The 26,654-nt window shown below is 39.5% G+C and overlaps 1 protein-coding gene across 2 annotated transcripts in view; it reads right to left on the reverse strand.

Moving 5' to 3' along the window:
* Positions 1 to 483: 483 nt before the first annotated feature.
* The window catches only part of LOC139747634 (uncharacterized), a 78,883-nt gene continuing 52,712 nt past the window's right edge, over positions 484 to 26,654 (reverse strand). For both annotated transcript variants that reach the window (XM_071660132.1, XM_071660131.1), the window contains exons 13-18: positions 24,111 to 24,230; positions 19,436 to 19,592; positions 18,295 to 18,485; positions 14,454 to 15,734; positions 5,467 to 5,610; positions 484 to 1,463 (exon numbers count right to left, since the gene is read on the reverse strand). In XM_071660132.1, coding sequence (XP_071516233.1) covers positions 1,386 to 1,463; positions 5,467 to 5,610; positions 14,454 to 15,734; positions 18,295 to 18,485; positions 19,436 to 19,592; positions 24,111 to 24,230 — 1,971 coding nt within the window. In that variant the 3' untranslated portion in view covers positions 484 to 1,385. The remainder of the gene's footprint in view (positions 1,464 to 5,466; positions 5,611 to 14,453; positions 15,735 to 18,294; positions 18,486 to 19,435; positions 19,593 to 24,110; positions 24,231 to 26,654) is intronic.

The raw sequence follows: 26,654 nt of genomic DNA on the forward strand, positions 1-26,654 counted from the left end.
CACCATTGTGAGACGAAGGGTATTCGAGTACTTAGTATTTCGAATAGTTGTTTCCTATTATACAGTCCCTTAGCCTAGCGGTTAGCATGCCTGCCTCTTGCACAAGGGGTCCCAGGTTCGATCCTGGCTGATGGAGCTTTGTATGTTCTATGAAGGTGCGCGTTCGTATACACTTTATTCATATATGTATATGTCTGTGTGTGTATATATATGTGTACATTGAGATATATAGGTATGTATATTTGCGTGTGTGGACGTGTATGTATATACATGTGTATGTGGGCGGGTTGGGGCATTCTTTCGTCTGTTTCCTTGCGCTACCTCGCAAATGCGGGAGACAGCGACAAAGCAAAATAAATAAATAGAACAGTGATTTCCTACAGCTGTTTTAATTTTTTTGGTTAGATTGTGAACTATTCAACCAACAAAATTGATATCACAGACAAAGTTAGGGGATATGTATACCATGTAAAATATTCCGAATTACTTGTGGAAGGTTTATTCACTCAAGTTAGAATGTACAATACAAAACAAAATATAGTATTATGTCTGTATAGAGAATAACTATTAAATGAGGAAACCAATGAATTATATAGTTAAGTACTGTTGCTGCACTCTCATGTACTATTATTACTTGGATGTAATAACTGCATTACGTGCCATCAGAGATCACATCATGATCTAATTCCTGTCTTTACTGATGAAACATATCACATAATTATATTATACACTATAAAGTGACAAAGGCCAAGAAGAACAAAGACCTACAGTCTGTGGCTGATAACTGTCTGATACATATCCTATGTAAGGGCTGGCATTTCAGTGTGTATCCCTACTTTAATGAGGAACTTATAAAGTATTTTTGACACACTTTCAATGATCAGACCATCAGAAATGGCTGTAGCCACAGAAGTTTCGGGAGGGAAAAGTCTCAAGTAAAACAGCTGAGCTACTTTCAGCATGTACTGGACATATGCCAAGTCATCAGCTGCACAGACAACCTAAGCTGGAACCTCAACTGCAGTTGATATTCTTGCTCATAGCACATAGAATCCCAGCTCCAATGAAATGCCATAAAGGAATTTTCCTTGCCAATCTCTTCATAGTTACAATTACAGAGCTCTACGTTTACATACCCCAGCCACCAAGATTATGACAATGCTCTATGACTGCATACCACAGTCAACCCTCAAGTCCTGTCCAGCAGTGAGTGATACAGAGGGCACTGAGCTATGTGCCATATTGGAAGCTCAGCTGTATGTGCCTCTCCCCTCATCATCAGCCACACAACAGGTGGTGATTCTGCTCTGCCATGGACCCGTAGTGGGGTTGCAAGGTGATATCTGTTAATAAGCCTGATTCCAATCTAATGATCCATCATTGCTTCACTTAGGAACGCTGCTGTACTTCTTTTGCTCCAGGAGACGCTCCAAAGGCGATGGGCCTGGACCAGACCAAAGTGACTGTGAAAACAAGAAAATAAATTTATTACATACTGTTGAGATTCAAGGCATACCATCTCCATTTTAACCTAGCTGTCTGTAAATTATTCCCTGATGACATGGATGCTCATGCTTACTTATCATTATAGCTCATATTTAAGAACCATATGATGGGTGGTCAACTTTGCAAAGGTGACGAAGCTTTGCATCATCATATTCAAGAACATGGAAATGTGATGCAGGTTGACTGGTTGGTATGACTATGTGAGGAATTATTGGAACATTGCAAAGGTGGTCTTCGCAAGGGGACCCCCTTGCGATAAACCTTTATAACAGAAAATAACTTAGCAGTTGCATATTTTATCTCTTGAATGATTATTTATGCATTAAACACATTCAAAAATATCATTATCTTTTGCTATAGAGATGGGAATTCAAATAAAAGTTACAGGAAAATATTTTTTTGAGACTGGTGCAAGTCTTACCACTACTTGAGAATATTTATGTTTTGCCAAAAATATTCTCAAGTAGCAGTAAGACTCACACAAGTCTCGAAAAAATATTTTCCTGTAACTTTTATTTGAATTTCCATCTCTTTGGCAAAATGTAATATTTTTAAATGCATTTAATGCATAAATAATAATTCAAGAGATAAAATATGTAATTGTTAACAATTAGTTTCCGTCATGAAGTCTCATCACAAGGGGGTCACCTTTGCAACATTCAAATGATTTATCACAGTCATACCAGCCAGCCTATCAGCATAAACCTGCGTCACATTACCACGTTCTTGAATATGAGGATGTGAAGCTTCGTTGCCTTTGCAAAGTCAACTGCCCATCACGTGGTTCTTGAGTACGGACCTATATGTGACATAACATTATTTCAATTTAATTTCAATGTAATAAATTTCCTGTCAAACAAATATAGTGTTTAGAAATCTTACCAGTTTTCATGAACCAAAGTTAATGAACTGCAATAACATACACTTTCTGCAAATATACTAGTTTGTACTCTCTTTCAAAAGACTAGCCTTATATTCTTAAGTTTTCCAGTTACAATACACAAAAGGGTTTGGGGAAAATCAGGATATAAAATTCAGTATTTGCTAATAAAATATCCTGTATAAACAGAGAACACTGTTACCATGTGGATTAACAAAGCTGCCTTGTAATTCACATTCACCTAACAAATCATTCTATGAAATTTAAGTACAAAAAAAAGTGTTATGAAATCTTACAAGTTTCCTTGAACCCGGAAACTTGAACCCAAGTTGTAAAATTAGTAGTGGGATACGAAGTCATGAGATATGGGAATAAAAAAGGAAATGCAATGTGTATGGATGAGATTAGAAATGATGAGTTGAGTGGAGTGCTTTATGGGATGTGTTAAGAATGTACGGGGTAGGGGTAGAACTTTTGGATGGTGAGACTGCCTTCTTATATATAAAGTAGCAAAAACATGTGTAAAAGCAGATGGAGAATTTAGTGAAAGCTTTGGTATATATGTGGGTGTTAGGCAGGGCTGTGTGATGTCACAGTGACTTTTTAACATATATACAGATGGAGTAATGAGAGGCGAGAGCAAATCTAGGGAAAGAGGATGCAGAGATAGAGTGTGGGGGTGTGATATGGTGGCTAGTGACAAACCTGTTTGCTAATGAAAAAAGTTATTTGCTAAGAGTGAAGAGGAATTGCACAAGGTTGCAAATATGTGTTATAATGTGTATAAGAATTGGTAATTGAAGGTAAATGCAAGTAAAAGTAAAGCAATAGTGTTTGAAGGGAAACAGAGTGACAATAAATTTAACAAAACTCAACAGAATGAAAGAGGAAAGTTTACTAAATTGTGTTATAGATATTGGGGGAGAATTTAAGTACTTAGGAGCTATCTTGGGTAAGTTTGGTGAGATGGAAGGAGAGATAAGGGAGGGAACAGTACAGGGGAGGAGTCATTGGGTCTCTAATGAAGGGAATAAATGTAAGTATGGAAGTGGAGAAAGGATTATGGGATAGCATAGTCCTCCTAACCCTGACCTATGCAGCTGAAACAGGGACTTGGAATGAGTATACGAAGTCAAGAATCCAAGCTGTATAAATGGGCTACTTAAAAAGAGTATGTGTATGACTTGATGGAATGAAGAAAAAATGAGAAGGTTCATGAGAGATGTATGGCAGGGAATGCAAAGGAAATGAACTGTAGAGTGTTAAGAAGGGGTGAAACATAGTGCTTTGAGAGGTTCTGGCATATGGAAAGAGTGCAAGATGGGAAGTTTACATGGAGAGTGCATGATAGTACAATTAAAGGGGTTCATGTGAGAGGGTAAACAGAGTGGAAGAGTAGTGGAGGGAGAGAATGGTGGAAGAATGCATGGACTGGTGTATGTGAAGGATGCATATAAGGATAAGGATGAGCGGAGATCTTTTGCTGTGGCCACCCCTTTGACAAAAGTTCCCAGAGATATAGGATGAGGGTAAAATATTCCACTCCAACATTTGAATAAGAACTTTTGGAAAACATTTGATCTGAAAGATGTTTCTAGCTTTCTGACTCATCAATGGAAATATGATAAGAAAAAATATGAGAAAATATGATGATATAACAGGAAAAGGAAGAAATGAGTCTTTAATCAAGAGATACAGAAGCTGATGCTATGGTTCGTGAATCTTGAAATGACAAGGGAGATTTGAAAAATTTTCTTTATGATAAGTTGATCTAGATAAAAGTTAGTTCTCGTCAATAATGAAAAGTACAAAAAACAAGCTCTTCCGATACAATTTCTACTCAATGGCAATAGGTTTCATTTGTGACATTTGCTCAGCAAAAATACTCCACAAACTTAGAAAATGAACGGGACACAGAGCAACCTTGTGATATGAAGCCCAGCCTGAAATTACCACATTTGACCTTATCCAAGTACTTTCTCAAAACTCTCTACCAAGTCAAAAATTTAAGTCATCATGCCCTCCAGCAACAAAATAAAGCACTGCATGAGGGAGAAGGCAAACTCCCAAAACCTGACAAGATACAACCTGTACTTGATGATGGAACCAAAATAAGTAAGGATGTGAGACAGGGATTTCCTATAATTAAGGACCTTAGGTCTGTTTACAAGCCATATGTGGTAATATTAAAACATGGCTGCTGATGAAAAGTTCTGGAATTCATCAAATAAATTCATGTTAAAAATAGTAAAAATCCAGAAAAAAGCAAGAAAATCTAGGTAACCAAAGATGGACTCCAAGTGCCTTTCTAAAGAAGGCAGGTTTTCCTAAAAGAGCTATAAAAGCAAGCTCTTTCTTGCCAGGACAAGGGATCAAAGATGGTACCAATAATAAGGCAGATGAGTTATAAGGAAAGGCAAGAGGCTTTGAATTTGCCAACCATGGAAGGGAGGAATGAGGGGTGACCTGATAACAACCCTTAAGTTTCTAAAACAATCACTAATGAGGATGTTGGAGCAGAGCAACCATAAGGTATAACATGAAAGTAAAGAAGAAACAAACTTATCAATGTAAAGAAGTATTTCTATGGTATACGAATGGTACATAAATGGAACAGAATGACTGATGTCATGTTTAATGCAAACAGCATATATAATTTAAGATGCTGTATGATAGCAGAAATTGTTGAAAAGTGTATAACTCCCTCCCCATACAGTACGAACAGTTAATTACATATTTTCAACCCAAGTGCAGTGAATTACTGCTAAACATGAACTTCCACTTTTACAATGCAAGATTCTTAATGTTTTACTTTATATATTAAGTTGATTTATCCTGAGCCTCCTTTCATTTTACCACCAGATCATTCAAACTACTGCAACTGCCAGTTCACTCATGAAATCCAGTAAAAGTATGTTCTTTAACAAGCTGAAAAAACTAACAAAGAGGAATGCTTCATAGCGATGCAAATATTCACTATTTTGGTTTTGAAGCAAATATACATCACAAGAGAAAAAAGGCTAAGTTCAATTTTCTAATTCTTCATTATCTCATTATTGAGAGACTTTCACTATCTTTACCTGTTGTCCACTTGGCTGTGAATTACTAGGGTACAGAGGGTGAGGGACTGTGCGATTGGGTCCAGCTCCCATACCTATGCTGCCACCACTCATAGGACTAAAGAGGGAATATGTGTTGCCTGAAGGTCCATCCCCTTCAGGACCCTGAAAAATAGAAATAAACCATGACTGATGAAGCATTTGGGGTAACAATCAGAATAATTAAAACTCATATTTTGCAGAATCAACATAAGTAGTCATCCTACCTTCAGAATGAATTATGCTGCTAACATACATAAGTCATTAGCAACCAGTTATTCATCACTGGAGTGCGTGCCAAACTAGATGCATACTTACTGTCTACAAGATGTGGGTAACTCACAGAAGCAGGTACTTGCAAGAACCATGCAAGAGGGAATTTATTCCACACCTCTCCGTTATTATTACTTTTTCCATGCTTGATCACTATTTCCCATATTAGCGAGGTAGTGCCAGGAACAGACGAAGAAAGGACACGCTTGCACACATCCATTCTAAAGCTGTCATGTATAATGCACCAAAATTACAGTTCCCTATCCACAACCAGTCACTGCAGACCTTTCCATGGTTTCCTCAAGCTACTTCACATGCCCTGGTTCAGTTCACTGACAGCATGTGGACCCCTGTATATGACATCATTCAAATTCACCCTTATCTCGTACACACTTTTCACTCCTGCATGTTAGGGTCCTGTTCACGGAAACTTTTTTCACTCCACCCTTCCATCTTCAATTTGGTCTCCCCCTTCTCCTTGTTTCCTCCACTTGTGACACGTATATCATCTGTGTCAACCTGTTCTATCTCAACTTATCCATATTAATTCATTTATTATACTTTGTTGCTATCTCCCAGGTTAGCAAGGTAGCACAAGGAAACAGACAAAAAAATGGCCTAACCCACCCACAAACACATGTATATACATACACGTCCACACACGCACATACACATACCTATACATTTCAATGTATACATATATATACATACAGACATATACATATATACATATGTACATAATTCATACTTGCTGCCTTTATTCATTCCCATTGCCACCCCACCACATGTGAAATGACACTCCCTCCCCCCGCACACGCGAGGTAGCGCTAGGAAAAGACAACGAAGGCCACATTCGTTCACACTCAGTCTCTAGCTGTCATGTATAATGCACCGAAACCACAGCTCCCTTTCCATATCCAGGCCCCACAAAACTTTCCATGGTTTACCCCAGACACTTCAAATGCCCTAGTTCAATCCATTGACAGCATGTTGACCCCGGTATACCACATCGTTCCAATTCACTCTATTCCTTGCACGCCTTTCACCCTTCTGCATGCTGAGGCCCCGATCGCCCAAAATCTTTTTCACTCCATCCTTCCACCTCCAAAGTTGGTCTCCCACTTCTTCTCATTCCCTCCACCTTTGACACACATATCCTCTTTGTCAATCTTTCCTCACTCATTCTCTCCATGTGGCCAAACCATTTCAATACACCCTCTTCAGCTCTCTCAACCACACTCTTTTCATCCATATGTTCAAATATTTTCAGCATGTAACCTTCAGCTTTCTCAATCATTTTCATTACCACTTTCTTAACTTTTAATTATTTATTCAAACAAACAACCTCACACCACATTCTGTCTTCAAACATATCATTTCCAACACCTCACCCTCCTCCACACATCCCGATAGCTTTGCTGTGCCTAGTATACCTTAAAACATACCCATTTTTGCCCACCCAGATAACAAACTCTCTTCCCACACATTCTTCAATGTGTGGATGGCAGGTAAAAGTGTCAAAGTATAGAAATACATTTATGAATTTAACACTAATTTGTTCAATTGACAGACCTTGAGGGATACATGCTAATTTGAATGAAAGATACCTACGTACATGATGAGGAACATATCTACTCTCTTACTGCTATGAAAACAAGTTGCACTAACTTCTATTCATTCCTGCTTTACTAAGATACAGAAGAACTGTGGATGACAGTACACTATCCATCAGGATAGTATCATGCAACATTCACCTTAGGGTATGGGAAGTAATAATCAACTAAAACATCAGAATATTTAAAACATATAATTTGCTGAATGAATTATGCTGCTAACATACACATGTCATTAGCAACCAATTATCTATTAATGGAGTGTAAGCCAAACTAGATGCATACTTACCGTCTACAGGACGTGGGTAACTCACAGAAGTACCATGCATGAGGCAATTTACTCATCTCTTCTCTGTAATTATCATTTTTTTCCAAGCTTGATCATTATTTCCTATATTAGCAAGAACAGATGAAAAAAGGACACACTTGCACACATCCATTCCCTAGCTGTCATGTGTAATGCACTAAAATCAAAGTTCCCTATCCATAACCAGTCCCCACAGGACTTTTCATGGTTTCCCCAAGCTGTTTCACATGCCCTGGTTCACTCCACTGACAGCATGTGGACCCTTGTACATGACATCATTGAAATTCTCTCTATCTTGTACACACTTTTTGCTCTCCTGCATGTTAAGGCACTGATCGCTCAAAATATTTTTTCACTCAACCTTTCCATCTTCAATTTGGTCTCCCCCTTCTCCTTGTTTCCTCCACTTCTGACACATATATCCTCTTTGTCAACCTCTTCTAAGTCATTCTATCCATAATTTTTTTTTTTTTTTTTTTTTTTTATACTTTGTCGCTGTCTCCCGTGTTTGCGAGGTAGCGCAAGGAAACAGACGAAAGAAATGGCCCAACCCCCCCCCCCATACACATGTATATACATACGTCCACACACGCAAATATACATACCTACACAGCTTTCCATGGTTTACCCCAGACGCTTCACATGCCTTGATTCAATCCACTGACAGCACGTCAACCCCGGTATACCACATCGCTCCAATTCACTCTATTCCTTGCCCTCCTTTCACCCTCCTGCATGTTCAGGCCCCGATCACACAAAATCTTTTTCACTCCATCTTTCCACCTCCAATTTGGTCTCCCTCTTCTCCTCGTTCCCTCCACCTCCGACACATATATCCTCTTGGTCAATCTTTCCTCACTCATTCTCTCCATGTGCCCAAACCACTTCAAAACACCCTCTTCTGCTCTCTCAACCACGCTCTTTTTATTTCCACACATCTCTCTTACCCTTACGTTACTCACTATATCAAACCACCTCACACCACACATTGTCCTCAAACATCTCATTTCCAGCACATCCATCCTCCTGCGCACAACTCTATCCATAGCCCACGCCTCGCAACCATACAACATTGTTGGAACCACTATTCCTTCAAACATACCCATTTTTGCTTTCCGAGATAATGTTCTCGACTTCCACACATTCTTCAAGGCCCCCAGAATTTTCGCCCCCTCCCCCACCCTATGATCCGCTTCCGCTTCCATGGTTCCATCCGCTGCCAGATCCACTCCCAGATATCTAAAACACTTCACTTCCTCCAGTTTTTCTCCATTCAAACTCACCTCCCAATTGACTTGACCCTCAACCCTACTGTACCTAATAACCTTGCTCTTATTCACATTTACTCTTAACTTTCTTCTTCCACACACTTTACCAAACTCAGTCACCAGCTTCTGCAGTTTCTCACATGAATCAGCCACCAGCGCTGTATCATCAGCGAACAACAACTGACTCACTTCCCAAGCTCTCTCATCCCCAACAGACTTCATACTTGCCCCTCTTTCCAAAACTCTTGCATTTACCTCCCTAACAACCCCATCCATAAACAAATTAAACAACCATGGAGACATCACACACCCCTGCCGCAAACCTACATTCACTGAGAACCAATCACTTTCCTCTCTTCCTACACGTACACATGCCTTACATCCTCGATAAAAACTTTTCACTGCTTCTAACAACTTTCCTCCCACACCATATATTCTTAATACCTTCCACAGAGCATCTCTATCAACTCTATCATATGCCTTCTCCAGATCCATAAATGCTACATACAAATCCATTTGCTTTTCTAAGTATTTCTCACATACATTCTTCAAAGCAAACACCTGATCCACACATCCTCTACCACTTCTGAAACCACACTGCTCTTCCCCAATCTGATGCTCTGTACATGCCTTCACCCTCTCAATCAATACCCTCCCATATAATTTACCAGGAATACTCAACAAACTTATACCATATGTCTATATAATTTCAACATGTACTCTTCAGCTCTCTCAATCAAAGTATTTTCATAACTACTATTTCCATCTTTAATTATTCATTCAATCAAACCACCTCTCACCACATTGTCCTCAAACATATCATTTCCTACACCTCACCCTCCTCCACACATCCTGATAGCTTTGCTGGGCCTAGTATACCTTCAAACATACCCATTTTTGCCCACCCAGATAACAAACTCTCTTTCCACACATTCTTAAGTGTGTGGGTGACAGGTAAAAGTGTCAAAGTATAGAAATACTTTCATGAATTTAACACTAATTTTGTTCATTTGATGGACCTTGAGGGATGCATCCCAATTTGAATGGAAGATATCTAAGTGCATGAATAGGGAAATATCTACTCTCTTACTGCTGTGACGACAAATTACATACACTCCTGTTCATTCCTGCTTTACTAATAAGATACAAAAGAACTGTCAATGACAGTACACTACCAGGATAATATCGTGCAACATTCACCTTAGGATATGGGAAGTAATTCTCAACTAATATATATCAGAATATTCAAAACTCATATTTTGCAGAATCAACATGAGCAGTCATCCTATCTTCAGCATGAATTATGTTGCTAACATACATATGTCATCAGCAACCAATTATTCATCACTGGAGTGCGTGCCAAAATGGATGCATACTTAACGTCTACAGGATGTGGGTAACTCACAGAAGCAGGTACTTGCAAGTACCATGCACGAGGCAATTTATTCCACATCTCTTCTCTGTTATTATTATTTTTTCCATACTTGATCACTATTTCACATGTTAGCAAGGTAGTGCCAGGAACAGACAAAGAAAGGACACACTTGCACACATCCATTCTCTAGCTGTCAGGTGTAATGCACCAAAATTACAGTTCCCTATCCACAACCAGTCCCCACAGACCTTTCCATGGTTTCCCCAAGCTGCTTCACATGCCCTGGTTCAGTCCACTGACAGCATGTGGACCCTTGTATATGACATCATTGAAATTCACTATCTTGTACACACTTTTCACTCTCCTGCATGTTGCGGCACTGATCACTCAAAATATTTGTTCACTCCACCTTTCCATCTTCAATTTGGTCTTCCCCTTCTCCTTGTTTCCTCCACTTCTGACACATATATCCTCTTTGTCAACCTCTTCTAACTCATTCTGTCCACCTCTTCTAACTCATTCTGTCCATATGTCCAAATAATTTCAGAATGTACTCTTCAGCTCTCTCAATCAAAGTATTTTCATTGCCACTCTCTTAACCTTTCAATCAAACCATCTCACACCACATATTTCCTTAAACATATCATTTTGAACACCTCACCCTCCTCCACACATCCTGACAACTGTGCTGGACCTAGTATAAGTTCAAACATACCCACTTTTGCTCACCCAGATAACAAACTCCCTTCCCACACATTCTTCAATGTTCTCAGAACCTTTGCCCCCCCTCGTCCACCCTATGACTCATATCCACTACTATAGTTCCATTTGCTGCCATGCCTATCCTAAGATATCTAAAACACTTCATTTCTTCCAATTTTTCTCCATTCAAACTCCCACCCAAACTAACCTGTCTCTCTACCTTGCTTACAATAAATCAAAACTTGTCAATCGACATACCCAAAGTCAGATAAACTTCTGCAACATTCTCATTTTGAATAACCACTATATTATCAGCAAATTCAATATCATTTTCAATCATACTGATATTATCATCCTATCATTCCATGAATTATATTTAATAATTATTATTTAATACCAATTTTCATCACTAGTGCGCCATAATATGCGAAAGTTACAGTTGGAACACAGAAGCAGGACTGCATTGCACGAGGCAATATTCCACATCTCCCTCTTTCTATTTTTCCCATCTTGTCATATTATGTTGAAGTATCAAAAGAAAAGAAAGGAACATTGAAATTTCCTAGCTGCTCCTACACCATTAGTCCCTTCCACAACCAGCCACATACTTCATGTTTCCAAGCTGCTCACATGCCCCAGGCACTGACAGATTGATGTATAAATCATATAAATATATTTTAACATTTACTTCTATGTTTTTTCATTTTTTCACTACTTTCATTTCTTTGTTCCCTTCTCCCTGTTTTCCACTCTGCACAATATACCTTGTCAATCCTCTCAACCCTCCACCATCTTAACTATCTCATAGTCCAAATAAATTCAATACTCTTCAGCTCTCTCAATGGTTTTTCATTGCCACCTTCAACCTTTCAATCAAACCATCTCACACCACATATATCCTTAACAATTTCATTTAACCTCACCTCCTCCACCATCCTGCAATGTTCTGGACCTGATACACACAAACTTTTTCACATCAACTCCTTCCACACTCCAATTTCTCACCTTTGCCCCCTCGTCCACCCTGACTATATATCCACTCTTGTCATTTGCTCCATGCCTATCCAAGATATCTAAAACACCATCTTCTTTCTCCTTAAAACCACCCTACCCTTTTTATTGCAACCTAATAACCTTCTTTTACTCACATATCAAAGCAGTCACCAACTTCTCAAACTTCTCATTTTCCCACATCTGCATCACAAAGAGCGATATCACAATTATCATACTATTATCATAATTATTATTATTATTATTATTATAATACTCATTACCATTATTATCAAGTAAGCAAATGAAGCCATTTCTTCATCTGCTCCTCTTGCTACTTTGCTTATGCAGAAAATGGTGAACATGTATATAAAAAAAAAAAGTATCATAATTGTTATTATATTACTATTCTATAACCCCAGGACTCTATCTCCAGAAGCACCTGCAGCTTCAAGGCTACAATGAGAAGAGGGAAGGATGACCTCCTTCGGCTAAACTGTATTATGGTTTCACATGCAGTGTAACAACAAGCAAGCAGACTGTAGTGATCCATTTTTTTCTATCCACCCAAACAACTGTATAACAAATGAACGACAATGTATCTTGAGTATCATATGAATTCTATGTAAAATAATTTCATACTGAAAATAACCTAGTGTAATCTTTAGATTCACACCCTTTGATTTACATTACACAGTAAATTGCTCTGTCATGGTATCACAAAATAAAAGCTGAGCATCAACTCTTTCTTCTACACAAGACTGTGAGCAACTAATGGCTCATAAAGATAAGTTTTCCACTTAAAAAACTTAAGAAAGTGAGAAAGTCTTTAAACAAACCACATAGTTTCTGATATTTCATATAAATTTTTCCCATAGTTTCTGAAATTTTCATGTAAGTTTTTCCAAGTTCCACTATCTTACAGATATAAAATCAGCATCTAGGAAAAAAAAATGTACTCGTTGTCTAAGATAACTCTTAAGAGAAAAAGGGCATAAAAGTAAAATCCTAAAATGGCAGTAAAAGTAAAGTACCAACCCTCAGTAAGCTCACCAACCTGTCAGAGGGCCATGTCTACAGAAATGGACACCCCCTGGTTAATTCAAGCTGAGATACTAGCTGTAAGCCGGCTAGACCTATCACAGCTGTGGCACTTGCTCTAAACCGAAGCTGGTATCCATTTTTCTATCAGAGGAACAGCTGCATGAGCTGTATGCTGTCTGCCTATGCTTGAGACTGAACCTAGGCTAGAGGATTAGTAGTTAGCAATGCTTACCACAACACCACCGAAGCACACTCCTGAATTATAAACATTGAATATAAATAAGTTTCAAAGCACAGATGTATCTGCAAAGACATGGTCTTAAATACCATTAATATCAAGTGTTATAATAAAAAGCATGTGACTGAAGATGGGCTGAAATGGTCTGGACACATGGAGAAAATGAAGAAGAGTTTCACAAAAAAGAAGATATATGTGTCCGATGGAACGGATGAAGAGAAGGGGAAGATCAAACTGGAGACTGAAGGATGAAGTGAAAAAGAGTGTGAGTGCTCAGGCCCTCAACATGCTGGAGAGTGAAAGGCTTGCATGGGATAGAGTGAATTGGAGTGATGTGGTATGCAGGGTGGCAACAGACTGAACCTAGAAATGTGAAGCAGCCAGGGGAAGCCACACGAAGGTCTGTGGGGTCTGGTTGTGGATGACGGACAATTGTTCTAGTGTATTACACGACAGCAAAAGAATGGATGTGAGTGAATAAGGCCTTTTCTTTATCTGTTCCTTGTGCTACCTCACTAATGTGGTAAATGGTAAACAAGTATGAAAAAATATTAAGTTGATGCTGTTTTAGAGCTGATCTAAATGCTCTGCAACTGAATCATCCTAACTGTCAGACTTTCAAACTAAAGAAATATACTGTGGCTATGCAAAAAAATTCCCATGTACTTCAGTCTAAACCCTATTCTGCATCATAGCTGGATCATCTGAAGTCATTAGTTTTTATTAAGATACACTATGGCTGATACTCTGCAGGCTTTCTTGATCTGTCAACACAAGCACACTATGACAGAATGCACCTGGCCTCAACAAAATTTCTATTATCACATAAGTCAAATTTATTATCTCACAACACACGAAAGATCTTGCCAAACTTTCCTGCATGCAGCATTGTAATGCTCTCTTATTTAATCTACAGTGGATTTTTTGTTTAACCAGTGCTTGAACTACAAGTTCAGTGACTATGATGAGGGGAAATTAATGTGAGTTTAATTTGTCTTTTGGGGCAATTACAGGTAGCTCAGAGGAGATACCTAACAAGGAAAGCTAGGTACTCTCTTTGAGTAGCTAGGCTTTTTGTGTCTGGATCCAGATGCTCTTACTGGAAAAGACTTCCAAGCAAGCAGTTTCAGGCTCAAAAAAAAAAATTGTGATAACTTACCTCATGCATGAATGGCTGCTGTCCTCTGGGAGGTTGGTTGTGGGGTATGGAGCCTGGAGGCTGTGTGGAAGGCATGGATAACATACTTAAATGAACTGCACTAAGTGGGCCTACACCAGGAGGGCTGCGAGGATTTATGGCAGGGTTGTGTACAGTGGGTCCACCAGCTAGCCTTGCTAACCCAGAATTGAGCTGATCTGACCCATGATCCATCGGCATGTTATGCCTCATATCAACTGGAGCATGTTGCTGCAGAAGATTGGCCAGATTAGGAGGAGGATGGTTCATGTGGTAGCTTTTCCCTTCATTCTGCCCAGGACCCCAGCTGATGCCCATGGGTGGTGACAGACCAGGGCCCCTACGTGGTCCTACATCACTCTCTCCAAACATATTCCTTGGACCTGACACTCCTGGACCACTAGATCCACTAATATTCTGCCTTCCATCCATACCATACAGATGGGCATTCATGGCTCCAGGTGAGAGCAATGGATGAGTTATATGGTTAATCTTAGCCTGAGAAGTAATCGTATCCAGTTCCTGCTGTCCCTGATGTGGTCTATAAGGTGCTTGAGTCATGCGAGGGGCACTGTCCAAAGCCTGGCCCTCAGTGCCTGGAGGATGCATTCTACATGGATTTCCTAGTCCCTCAACTGGTCCAAAGGATGGAGGCGTACGTGTCATCCCCATCATCTCCAGCATTCTAGGTGCTGGTTCCCTCATTCTGGTAGATATATCTACCCCTGGTCGGGGTGGAACAGGTCCACTAAGTTGATGGAAGCCCTCTAAAGGTGGTCTGTTGAATACCCCTGCTGTCAACATGTCTGACTGGGTAGGTGCAGATGACTGCAGTTGTTGCAGAACATTTTGTGGAGAATGTCCGTTGCCATTTCTCTGCATATTAAAATTTGGTCCAGAATTCACAGGTTGATTTTGCTGATGTAGAGGCCGACCCACACCATGCTGAGGAGGAATATTTCCAGTCATTCCACTTACTCCTCCCCATGGAGGTTGTCCTCCAAATTGCTGATGTGTTGCCTGATTTGGAAAATTACTTTCAGTACTCTGATTCGGTCGTCCAAATGATGCTCCTTGTCCCTGAGGAGGTGTACCCATTTGGTACATTTGTCCACTGTGATGTGGCATTGGTGAACTTGACATAGGATCCCGTTGGGTGGTGGTAGGCAGGAGTGGTGGGGTGGATAGTTGACTACGATGACTGTCACTGGAAGCTTCAGATGGATTTGGAGAGATGGCTGGAGATGGAGTCTTAAAAGTTACCTGAAGAAAAAAGTGAGATGTGTACATAAAAGTTATAGCATGGTTGTGCTGGGGTTTCGGGGAAACCTATATCTTTGGGCAGAAAGTATGGTATGAAAATGAACATGATAAATGCAAGCTGTGGGATGGCATGGAAGGAGGAGAAGTATGGATGGAAATTAATGAAAATCATCAGGAAAGACAGAAAGAAGGATGTGCAAGTGTGCTATCCCCAAGAGTACTGGAGGGTGTCACAGAGCATGCATGGAATGGAGAAAGAATACTGTGGGTGTGCATATGAACACTGTGTGAGAAAGTATGAAATTAAGCATTTTTGGAGAGGTCAGAATTCAGTTAAAGCAGATTTGAAAAGGAGAGAAAGGTGGTTGTAATGGGTGACATGCAAGCAAAGGTGGGACATGATGAAATAAGCAAGATAGTTGGTGAATGGGGAGTACCTGGAGTAAATGAGAATGAAAGTTATCTTATGAATGTCTATGATATAAAGACCTTTCTTCAGCACATGATGATCCACAGACATATGTGGATGATAAATGAGGGAAGAGAAGAACAAAAGGATCTGATTTGACCATATGCCAGTGGATGAAAGGTTGAGATTCTGATCATTTTGCAGCTCTGTGGAGGTGAAAATCAGGGAAAAACACAGAATGAATGGAAGGAGGGGTATGAAGGAAGGATGACAGAAAGTTTCATTGAAAGTGCAGTACATGTGGGGATGCAGTCATGTGTGAATGAGGTGTTTACAATGTTTACAGAAAGACTGTTAAAGGATGTAGAATTACTAGTTGTATATATGGTTGTGAGATACAAGAATAAAAGGGGTAATGCATGGTGGATGGATGAGACTAGAAATGCTATGGAACAGAGGAAAAAGGCATTTGGCAGAATGCTCAAAAGAAATGTACCAGTAGGAGTTCAGTAAAGGAGGAGAGAAGAATATAAATTGCATTAGCAGAATGTTAAGAAGCTGGTAAAGGAAAGCAAAGAGAAAAGAAAAAGTAGATGAAGATTTTGGATAAAAACTGAATGAAAAGTTTAAAGAAAATAAGAAATTGTCATGGAAGGAGGTGAAAAAGCAGCGATGGATGAAAGAGTGGAAATGATAATGTGTGAAGTAAGGAAAGGGAGTTACTGAATCAAAATGAGGAAGTGAAGGGAAGACTGATAGAGTAATTTGAGGAACTGATGAATGTGGAAGAAGGTGAGGATGGAAGGAAAAGGGTACAAGGGTAGAGGCCGAGAGCAAGAGGGGAGGTAAGAAGGGAGGAAAAATGGATGATGATGAGATTAAAGGTAGGAAAGACACCAGGACTGAAGAGATTGTGGATGATATATTTAAGTATGAAGGAGAAGGTGTGATAGAGTGAATGCATTTGATATGTAATTTAGCATGCTTTCACCTCTCTTATCAGTATATATATGTTAGAAAGCTACGGGGACATCACACAGCCGTACCTCACGCCCACATATATACTGAATCAGTATATATGTGGGTGTGAGGTAGGGCTGTGTGATGTCCCTGTAAGGACAGGGATCAGTGGAGACTTTTGCAGCAGCCAATCCCAAGACGGGAGTTCCCAGAGAGTACAGGCATCAGAGATATAGATAGATTGATAGAGAGTGTATAGAAAACTTTTACAGGATATTATAAGTACACAATATATGCTAAAAATATGCATGAAGATACATGACCACAAAACCTCATACACATAAGCCAATAACACATCCACTTTCCTGGTAAGATTTAAATTGCTAGCTGCTAAAGTGATGGCCTTTCAAGAAAATATTATACTATTCTTAAATGGTTAGGTGGGCAGATTGAACAGGTAATGTGGGAGATACAAGTGATTAAACATAGTACAAAGATACTATGCTGTCCAGGGAGGGAGGGAGTGAGTGACAGTGGTGAGGGAGGGTATTGCATCCAGGAATAAAGTGGTAGTGGTGAGGGAGGGCATGTTGGTCGAGAGGGAGGGTGTGGTGACCGGGACTGGAGAAAGTGGCTGTGGTGTGGGGGAGCAGTATTGAAAAAAAGAGGGCGCAGTGGTGGTGAGGGAGACTGTGGTAGTCAAAAAGGGATCAAGTGGTGAAGGTGAGGGAGGGTATGATGGTGATAAGTACCTACCTTTGTGTACATTTGATGAGATTTAACTATGGAGGCAGAGCTACTGTGTTGCACTCACCCAGTGATGGTGTAGCAGACAGGGATGGGGGAATGGGGATGATGAAAGGTGGGAGGGGGGGAATGGTGGTGAGGAAGGGTGTTGTGGCCACAGTGGGAAGGTGTAAAGATAATGAGGGATGGTGTAGTGGCCCTGTGCAAGAACAAATAGACAAGCCAAAACTTCTAGGAATCTATAATTTGAGATGACTGTTAGCTCCTGCCCTTTCCTAACAGGTCCTAAAAAGTACTGTACAGTCTAAAATGCTGTTGCATTTTCAGCACACCCCAATACACTGGAAAATAAAATAGCTTCAGTAACTCTACCCTGGCTAACTGAGAACAATAATCCTCAAACATCTGTAAAAATTATTACTTTTAAACTGCATCAAAATCTACCTGTTTAGCTTCTTGCATTGCAGAGTTCCTCTTCATTATAGCCTGCAGAGCCACATTGGTGCGGGAACGTGTAGGACGAGCCTGACCTTGACCTTGGTTCTGTTGCTGTGGCTGCTGTTGCACTGGCTGGCTTGAAGGTGGATTTAACTGACTGGAGCCTGACACTGCCTTGATGCCCACACCACCACCACCTGGGAAAACAGGTGATATTGGTTACCATCCAGATACACAAGAGAAGTCAGTTCCCTAAGCCATGCAATTCAAATGAATTACATATAACAATTCAAAAATGTGATCCACTTCTAATGTAAAACTGGGATTTCTACTTTGTATGCAACAGCCTGTGTGAGGTGCATATTTAAAAGAAAAAATAACTTCTCTCTTCACTGATCAATTAAGGTGGTAGTGAACCATAAGATAAGTCTGGCTACTTTCACACAGCATGGTTACCTGGGGATGTGTTAAAACTGTAGAGGAGGACCATTAAAATACAGAGTAGAACACAATTTTCAGCCCTGAGAAGGTGGCTTCTGCATGAACTATGCTAGTTCTCAGACTGATGACAAAAACAACTAGAAGAGTCAGAGATGGACACCTAAAGCTTCAAACATGGACACACACACACACAACAAGATACTACCCCGGAACTAATCAAAATTTGATCAATAGCAAAGAGCTATTTCCTAACTATGCACGTGCCTCACCTTACCTCCAGGCTCCATCTAAATTACAGAATCAGTCATTCAATAAGGGGTCAAGTATGCATAAAAGGGTGAGTGATCAGTTAAAATACCTTGATCAGTCCTGCTTTGTTCAGTATTCTTTCATTATCTTGCTCTCTGTTGTCTTTTCTTTTATCAAATAAAATAAAATACTATCTGCCAAGTGGTTCAAAGGTCCCATACAAAAAGACACATCATTGCCTTTTTTCCTATGAGCTGTACATTCAAACAATGGGAAGAATGTGTGCTAATCAGCACTCGGCCAACCAGCACCTTGGGCTGCCAGCCCAAGGTGCTGCTTGGCTGACAAATAATGGGATGGGGTCAGACTAACTGATATTTTTATAAAAATGAGAGAAGTCAAAATACCGTGGATAAAAGAAAAGCAATGCATTTACTGAATCAGACACATAACAAACCTGGTTCTCTCACATCCTCTCCATCACCAGTGACTCTTAATGATTTCTCTGGATTCTCCAGCTGATCTTGCTGTTGCTCTCGTGACTCTCTTGCTCTCTCTAAGGATCCTTGTGGTTTCAGAATTCCAACTTTGCCCCGCTTACTTGCAGACTTTTCCTAGAATATTACGATAATATGGTAATTTAGTTTGCTTTCCACAGGAGTCAAGGAAATTTGACGTCAATGCTTTCTCTTCCTAATATCCTCAAAATGTAATTCAGCAGCAGCGCTTCTGATATATAATGACACTACCCTTGCCATTCATATACTATCAATGTCATACCCAACCCTTAAATGTTGAATCAAAACAGCCACTGCATAGAAATGGGTGGTAAAGTGTCAAAAAGTGTTAAGCAAAATTTCAAAGGCCAATCTCCAACCCAACCCTAAAAAAAAAGAAAAGGAAAAAGGTGGCAACTGAATACAACAGCATTTGTGGTATAAATATCAATCAACCCTTAAGCAACAGATGACTTGAAAAAGCTGACGTCAAATGGACAAAAACAGGATCTTCGAATTTTCTGTTTTCCATTATATGGGTTGAGTATCCCTTATCTGAAATGCCTGGGACCAGAAGTGTTTCAGATTTTGCTTTTTGGGGGGATTTTGGAACATTTGCATATACATAAAGAGTTACCTTGGGAATGGGACCCGTCTACACACAAAATCCATTTACATTTCATATACACCTTATACACATAGCCTGAAGGTAATTCATACAATATTTTTAATAATTTTGCACATGAAACAAAGTTTGTGTAACACTGAACCATCAAAAAGCTACAGTGTTACAACCTCAGCTGCCCATGTGAACAATCTGTTGTTGTTTGTGATCACCTTCATTCCTGACTCTGAATTCATATGCTACTGATAAGCAATAGTTTTCTTACACTTATTCACACATAAGTAAAAACATGGAATACCATTAAAAATAAATGTGTTTCGGGTAACTAGGCAGCACAGTAGCTTCAACAGTATATATGTATCAGCTGTTAAACAATAACAACAACAAACAACTGCAGGTTTTCAGTTTCCACCTACAATGCTGTTTTAAAAGGTTAAAGAACACTGTATATTGTATTTTATTTTTTAGGTTTTATATGATATAAAAACAAATAAGCATTTAATTTACAATAATTACAGATAGCTGTAAATGTCATGAAAACTAACTGAGAAAAATTTCAATGCAATAATGTTCACGTTAAGCTCAAACATGGCATTTTAGGTGGAGATGAAATTGAGATTTCACATGACAAAAATGTCTTGCACTTACCAAAAGAAAACTTGATCTCTGCTTTCAAAAGAAGATAAATGCAGCAACAAATACTAGAACTACATACGGCCTGAGAAACTTGAGGGGGAAGGTACATCACTGTTGACATCATCGTGAGAAAGAACATCAGAAGTTGAGGGATCAGGAAGTGGGTGCTCTCAAGATAAGGAGGCATTCTACTGGATGACTATTTTAAATGTTTCCTCCAGAGTCATCTGCCTCATTAACAATGGTTTTTGTCTTAGAAGTCTCTTTTTAATTTTGTGAGAATTTTTTTTGTTCTGTTATGAATACATGAATGCATGTCGTCTATAGGCACTTTTTCTGCGGTGTTAACAAAGTCATCTTCATTGTCTTTGTTTCCTTGTTACCCATGGGGTTATCTGCAGGCCTTTTTGAGATTTTCAACAATACCTTTATATTGCAGAGCAGAAAATAAGCAAAAAACACAGAGTAATGTACATAGGTCTGGCAGTGAAGATGGTTTGTAACAAACTGGTGCCAACACAGTGTCTGAACCCAGCATGGGCAAGTGAGGTCAGGTGTGGAATTTTCCACTTGTAACATCACGTCACTGCTCAAAAAGTTTCAGATTTTGGAGCATTTCGGATTTTCGGATTACGGATGCTCAACCAGTATCATGAAAAAAATACATGTAAAAGTAAGGGACATGTAAATACAGTTGGTCATGAAGGTTGAAAGAACTTTTCTCTCCAAAGTAGTGTCCTGTGAACACAGAGAGAACATCTCTTAGTAATTTACTGGCTAAGGCATTTTCAGTCAGTCATTTGGTGAGAAGGCAGCAACCTGGAAGGTAGTGGTTAGAAGGGAGACATCAGACAGGTAAGTATATTACTGGTAATACCCACCTGGGTATTGGGATGGAAACTCTGAAAACTGTTTCTCCTGATGGATGAGTCTCCAGGTACCGACTGACGAAGGTGGAAGAAAGGTAACAAACTCCTTCCAAATCTTCTTCAAAAAACACTCCAGAGAAAGGATACAGTAAAGGCTGTCTTCTCATAACAATGCTCCAGCATATGGACCAGGTCTAGCCAATAAGGGGAGATCAAAATCCACACAAAAAAAAAAAAAAATAGAGAAATGCCCATAATTTGCACGGGACTAACAGGATACTAAACCTCAGAAAAGCAGTTGGTTAAAATCAAATATACTGTGGGAAAGCTAATACTGTCAAGCTTAGGAAAGAGGACACTTTTAACTGCCCTTACTTCTAAAACTGGAAAAAAAATACTGCAAATGGAACACACTGGTTCTGGTGGCACAGATATTCTCAAGTGAAATAGAGGACAGGAAAGCCTTGTGGAAGAAGGTGAAACAGTCCAAGAATTGACAATATCTGAAGAATCGGATAGGCAAATGAAGCAAAAGTTAGGAGATTCACTGTCCATCAGACATGCAATAGGTGAGTTCATGTTACAATAAGGACAAAGCAAAAATGGCCTTAGGAGCTATAGTTAGATCCAGTGGAAAACAAAATCTGACGTTTTTTTCTTTTTTTTTTAAAAAAAATGAGGTTAATGAAGCATGTTCACATAAGAAAAATTGGATTCAGCTACTGCTGGTGATGTGAAGAGTCACTATGTAGCTTGTGTTAAAATGTACATAATCTAGGGAACTCTACTGCATGACCGAGGAATAAGGCAAAACTTACGTGCAATATTTCCACTGTAATGAAATAGAGGGCTTATAAGTAACTGATTTTCTAAGCAGCCTTTAAGGTGAAATTTCCAAAGCTAAGACACATGCAGTTTAATTGATGACCAAATACAGGAGGAATCAAGATGAAATAATGCCATCTACTGGCAGACTTTTACACAATGGTGGAACATCATTGACTTTGTACGTCAATTACTAACTACCAGCATTCATTCATTAGTAGTGGTGGAGATAGTTGATATGACTGAAGGCAAACTTTCCCATGTATTTTCGTCCAATGCCCTTGCATCCTTGTCAGGCTTTGAAAAGAAAAAGCCATCGTAGAACTTTCATGGGTAAGTGATGACAACTGGTTTAACACCACTCAACTTCCTCACATGTAGTATTATTGTCATGCTTTCATCCTGCACTCTTTCTTTATGTCACATTCTCAAATTACTGCTATTCTTCCTTGATCAGCTGTCTGCCACTCAGTTATTTTAGCTTCACTTTTGTTCATTCTATCAAAACCCTTTATCCAGCAGGTAGCCATTTTTTGTCAAGTCCTTTTCCAGGGAGAGGCCTTTCTCTTCGTCTTAAAGCAAGGTAGTCTTTGCAGTAATTTTAAGACCTTTCCAGACTGGATTATCATATAAATCATAAATACTAATTAGATCCTTCTTAAGGTAAATGAAGTTAAAAAGATAAAAGGTATCTGTAGGATTTCTTAAATCATTCAATCAAACACTAAAGATATGGTAACCAAAGATTGTTGCTGGGCCAAAGATATTATCCTTTTCCATCACTTGATGAATTCCTTTCTACACTAATGTACCAAAAGATATCAATAAAAACAATATTGCATCTTTTCTGATCCTCTTAACAACTATTAACACCCCAAGAATAAATAAGGTAAAAAACCTATCCATTCACTCAGACAAGCTGAATTTTACCACTCCACCAATGACCTATGCTGCTTCATTGAATGCTACAAAACTTTTACTATATATCTGTACAATTCAGATAACCCTGATTGAGCCTTCAAGGAGGATGAACTCTCCATACCTGGTTCCTTCTATTGTACCCTCTTTTGGAAACTGTAATAAAAGAAGGGTAGGTTTCCAGCCCCCACCCCTGCCCCCTTTAGCTGCCTTCTACAACATGCATGGAATACTGATGTGGAATTCTTTCTCCCCTACCCCAGGCACAAAGTGAATTGGAATGATGTGCTTTACTGGGGTGGATGTGTTGTCAGTGGCTGAATCACAGCATGTAATACATCGGGAATAAACCACAGAAAGTTTTACACAGCCCGTGGTTTTGGCGCATTATACATGACAGCTAGAGAATAGCTGTGAGTGGATGTGGCCTTTCTTTGTCTGCTCCTAGCACTACCTTGCTAATGTGGAAAACATTGATCATGAATGAAAAAAAATCTGTACAATTACTCCCACACAGTTTCAAAACCTTGTTATCTAACCACTAAAATGACTGACATATATACAGTTCTAAAAGAAAAGATATCAAAAATATGGTATCCCTAGCATTCAACATATCTATTATAATTAATAGCTAGCTTACGAACCTGTAATAAGATTGAGATTTTTTGGTTAGACAGTTTTATTAGTCAAAATTAATAAGACATACAAAGTAAGTCATCACATATTGTATACCTGAGTTTTGAGATGACATATCTGACCTACCTCAGGCTTAGGCTGTAATGAGAGCTGTTCAAGCGCTCGTACTTCATCCACAGGGGGGCTCGAGTGCTTCATTGGCTCAAAAGTCAATCCTCCTGAAGTTTCTTCACTCCCTTCACAAATCTGAAACAAAAGTAATGCAACAGCATTAATATGTAATCTTAAAAAACTAAGCATACCTTTTTTTCTTACACTGGAGGTTCCAATCATGGATCAAAGCCCATATCAAGACCAGGCCTTAATTGGCATATAAAAAGGTTACAGAAAGGGAAAAAGAAGAGACAAGGAAAGGTATTTACAAATGCTGGAGTGAAAGAAAAACCTAGTGAAAAACATGTCTTTAAAAAAAAAAAAAGCCTGGTCACAGTTAATGAGAATGACATGAGAGGGTAGCTTTGAAGTGTGGAGAAAGAAACTGTCATCAAAATGGCCCACCCTCAAGTTGTCTACAACAACAAAGTAATATGATGCAGCAGTTTGCAGAATACTATATGGTCTACCTAATGGTGGAAGCATACAAACAGCCTAATCTCAGAAGCAAAAACCAGTCACACCTATAGAAGAGGGAAAGTGAACCACAATTGCAGCACAGGGTAAGTGATTCAAGTTTTGAAGCTAGCCTGGGAAAGTTAATAAGTTGGAATACTTCCACCTTAATCTGCCAAGTGAAGATGCAGAGCTAGAACCACCCTAGATGTGAGAACAGGACTCCATATATGGACAGATCAATCCTTTGTATATATGAAGCAACTGTTTGGAAGGAATGAAATTCCATCTAAACAGGACTCCCAATTTTTTGGAGACAAACTTGGCTATTTCCATACTGTGGGATTTCCAAGATAATGTGGATGTTACAGTAATACTATGTATGTTCACTGAGTCAAGAGGTGAAATCATAAAACCTTTGAAGGAGAGAGAGGAAAGTTGTCAGGAATTTTCAATAAAGAGATGGATAGAGAAGCAGTCTTGAAGGCATTAAATTTACCCAAAGATTTAGTCTACCTCACAGATAATCCATATCAAGTCTGAGTTCGTTCAGGAAGCTGTGTTGAGATGAGATGCAGATCAAGTGGGAGAAGGAGCAGAACTGAAAGATGTGGAGGAATGCAGTGTTGAGTCATTAGCATGTGAGTGCATTTAGTTATTTGTAGAATAAAAAGGAGAAAAAGTGCAGAAGACAGGGCAGAACTTTGAGGAACACTGATGTTGATAGAGAAAGTGGGGTAGGCTGATCCATCAACAACCAACAGAGTAAGAGACGGAAGCCAAAAGAGGGGAACTTTGGATATATCAACAGCATCTACATAAGATTCCCTAAAATCTTACAAGGATGAAGACCAGACATTGGTAAGATAGGAAAGAATACCACCAATGGATTTTGCCTTACAGAATTCATACTGGTGATCTGAGAGAAGATTGAGAATTTCAAGAGGTCTTAAGAGTATATGATGTGGGAGGTAAGCTACTAGATATAGTGATAAGTTTTTATCAAGGATATAAGGCATGTGTACGAGTAGGAAGAGAGTTGATTGACTGGTACCCAGTGAAGGTTGGTCTGTGGCAGGGGTGTTTGATGTCCTTGAGGTTGTTGATTTGTTTATGGATGAAGTGGTTAGGGAGGTGAATGCAAGAGTTTTGGAGAGAGGGGCAAGTATGCAGTCTGTTGGGGATGAGTAGCCTGGGAAGCAAGTCAGTTGTTGTTCACCGATGATACAGCACTAGTGGCTGATTTGAGTGAGAAACTGCGGAGGTTGGTGACTGAGTTTGCAAAAGTGTGAGAAAGGAAAAAGTTGAGAGTAAATGTGAATAAGAGCAAGGTTATTAGGTTTAGCAGGGTTGAGGGACAAGTAAGTTGGGATGTAAGTTTGAATGGAGAAAAACTGGAGGAAGTGAAGTGTCTTAGATATTTGGGAGTGGACTTAGCAGCGGATGGAACCATGGAAGTGGAAGTGAGTCATAGGGTTGGGGAGCGGGTGAAGGTTCTGAGAACAATGAAGAATGTGTGGAAGGAGAGAATGTTATCTCGAAGAGCAAAAATGGGTATGTTTCAAGAAATAGTAGTTCCAACAATGTTATATGGTTGTGAGGCATGGGCCATGGATAGAGTTGTATAGAGGAGGGTGGTCATGTTGGAAATGAAATGTTTGAGGACCATATGTGGTGTGAGGTGATTTGATCGAGTACGTAATGATAGGGTAAGAGAGACATGTGGCAACAGAAAGAGTGTGGTTGAGAGAGCAGAAGAGGGTGTGTGGAAATGGTTTGGACACATGGAAAGAATAAGAGACGAAAGATTGACAAAGATTATATATGTGTCAGAGGTGGAGGGAAGAAGGAGACAAGGGAGACCAAACTGGAGGTGGAAGGATGGAGTGAAATAGATTCTGAGTGATCGGGGCATGAACAGACAGGAAGGTGAAAGGCGTGCAAGGAATAGCATGAATTGGAACGATGTGGTATACCAGGGTCAATGAGCTGTCAATGGACTGAACCGGGGCATGAGAAGTGTCTGGGGTAAACCATGGAAAGGTCTGTGGTTTTAGTGCA

The sequence above is a fragment of the Panulirus ornatus genome, chromosome 69 (assembly GCF_036320965.1).
Source record: "Panulirus ornatus isolate Po-2019 chromosome 69, ASM3632096v1, whole genome shotgun sequence".
NCBI lineage: Eukaryota > Metazoa > Arthropoda > Malacostraca > Decapoda > Palinuridae > Panulirus > Panulirus ornatus.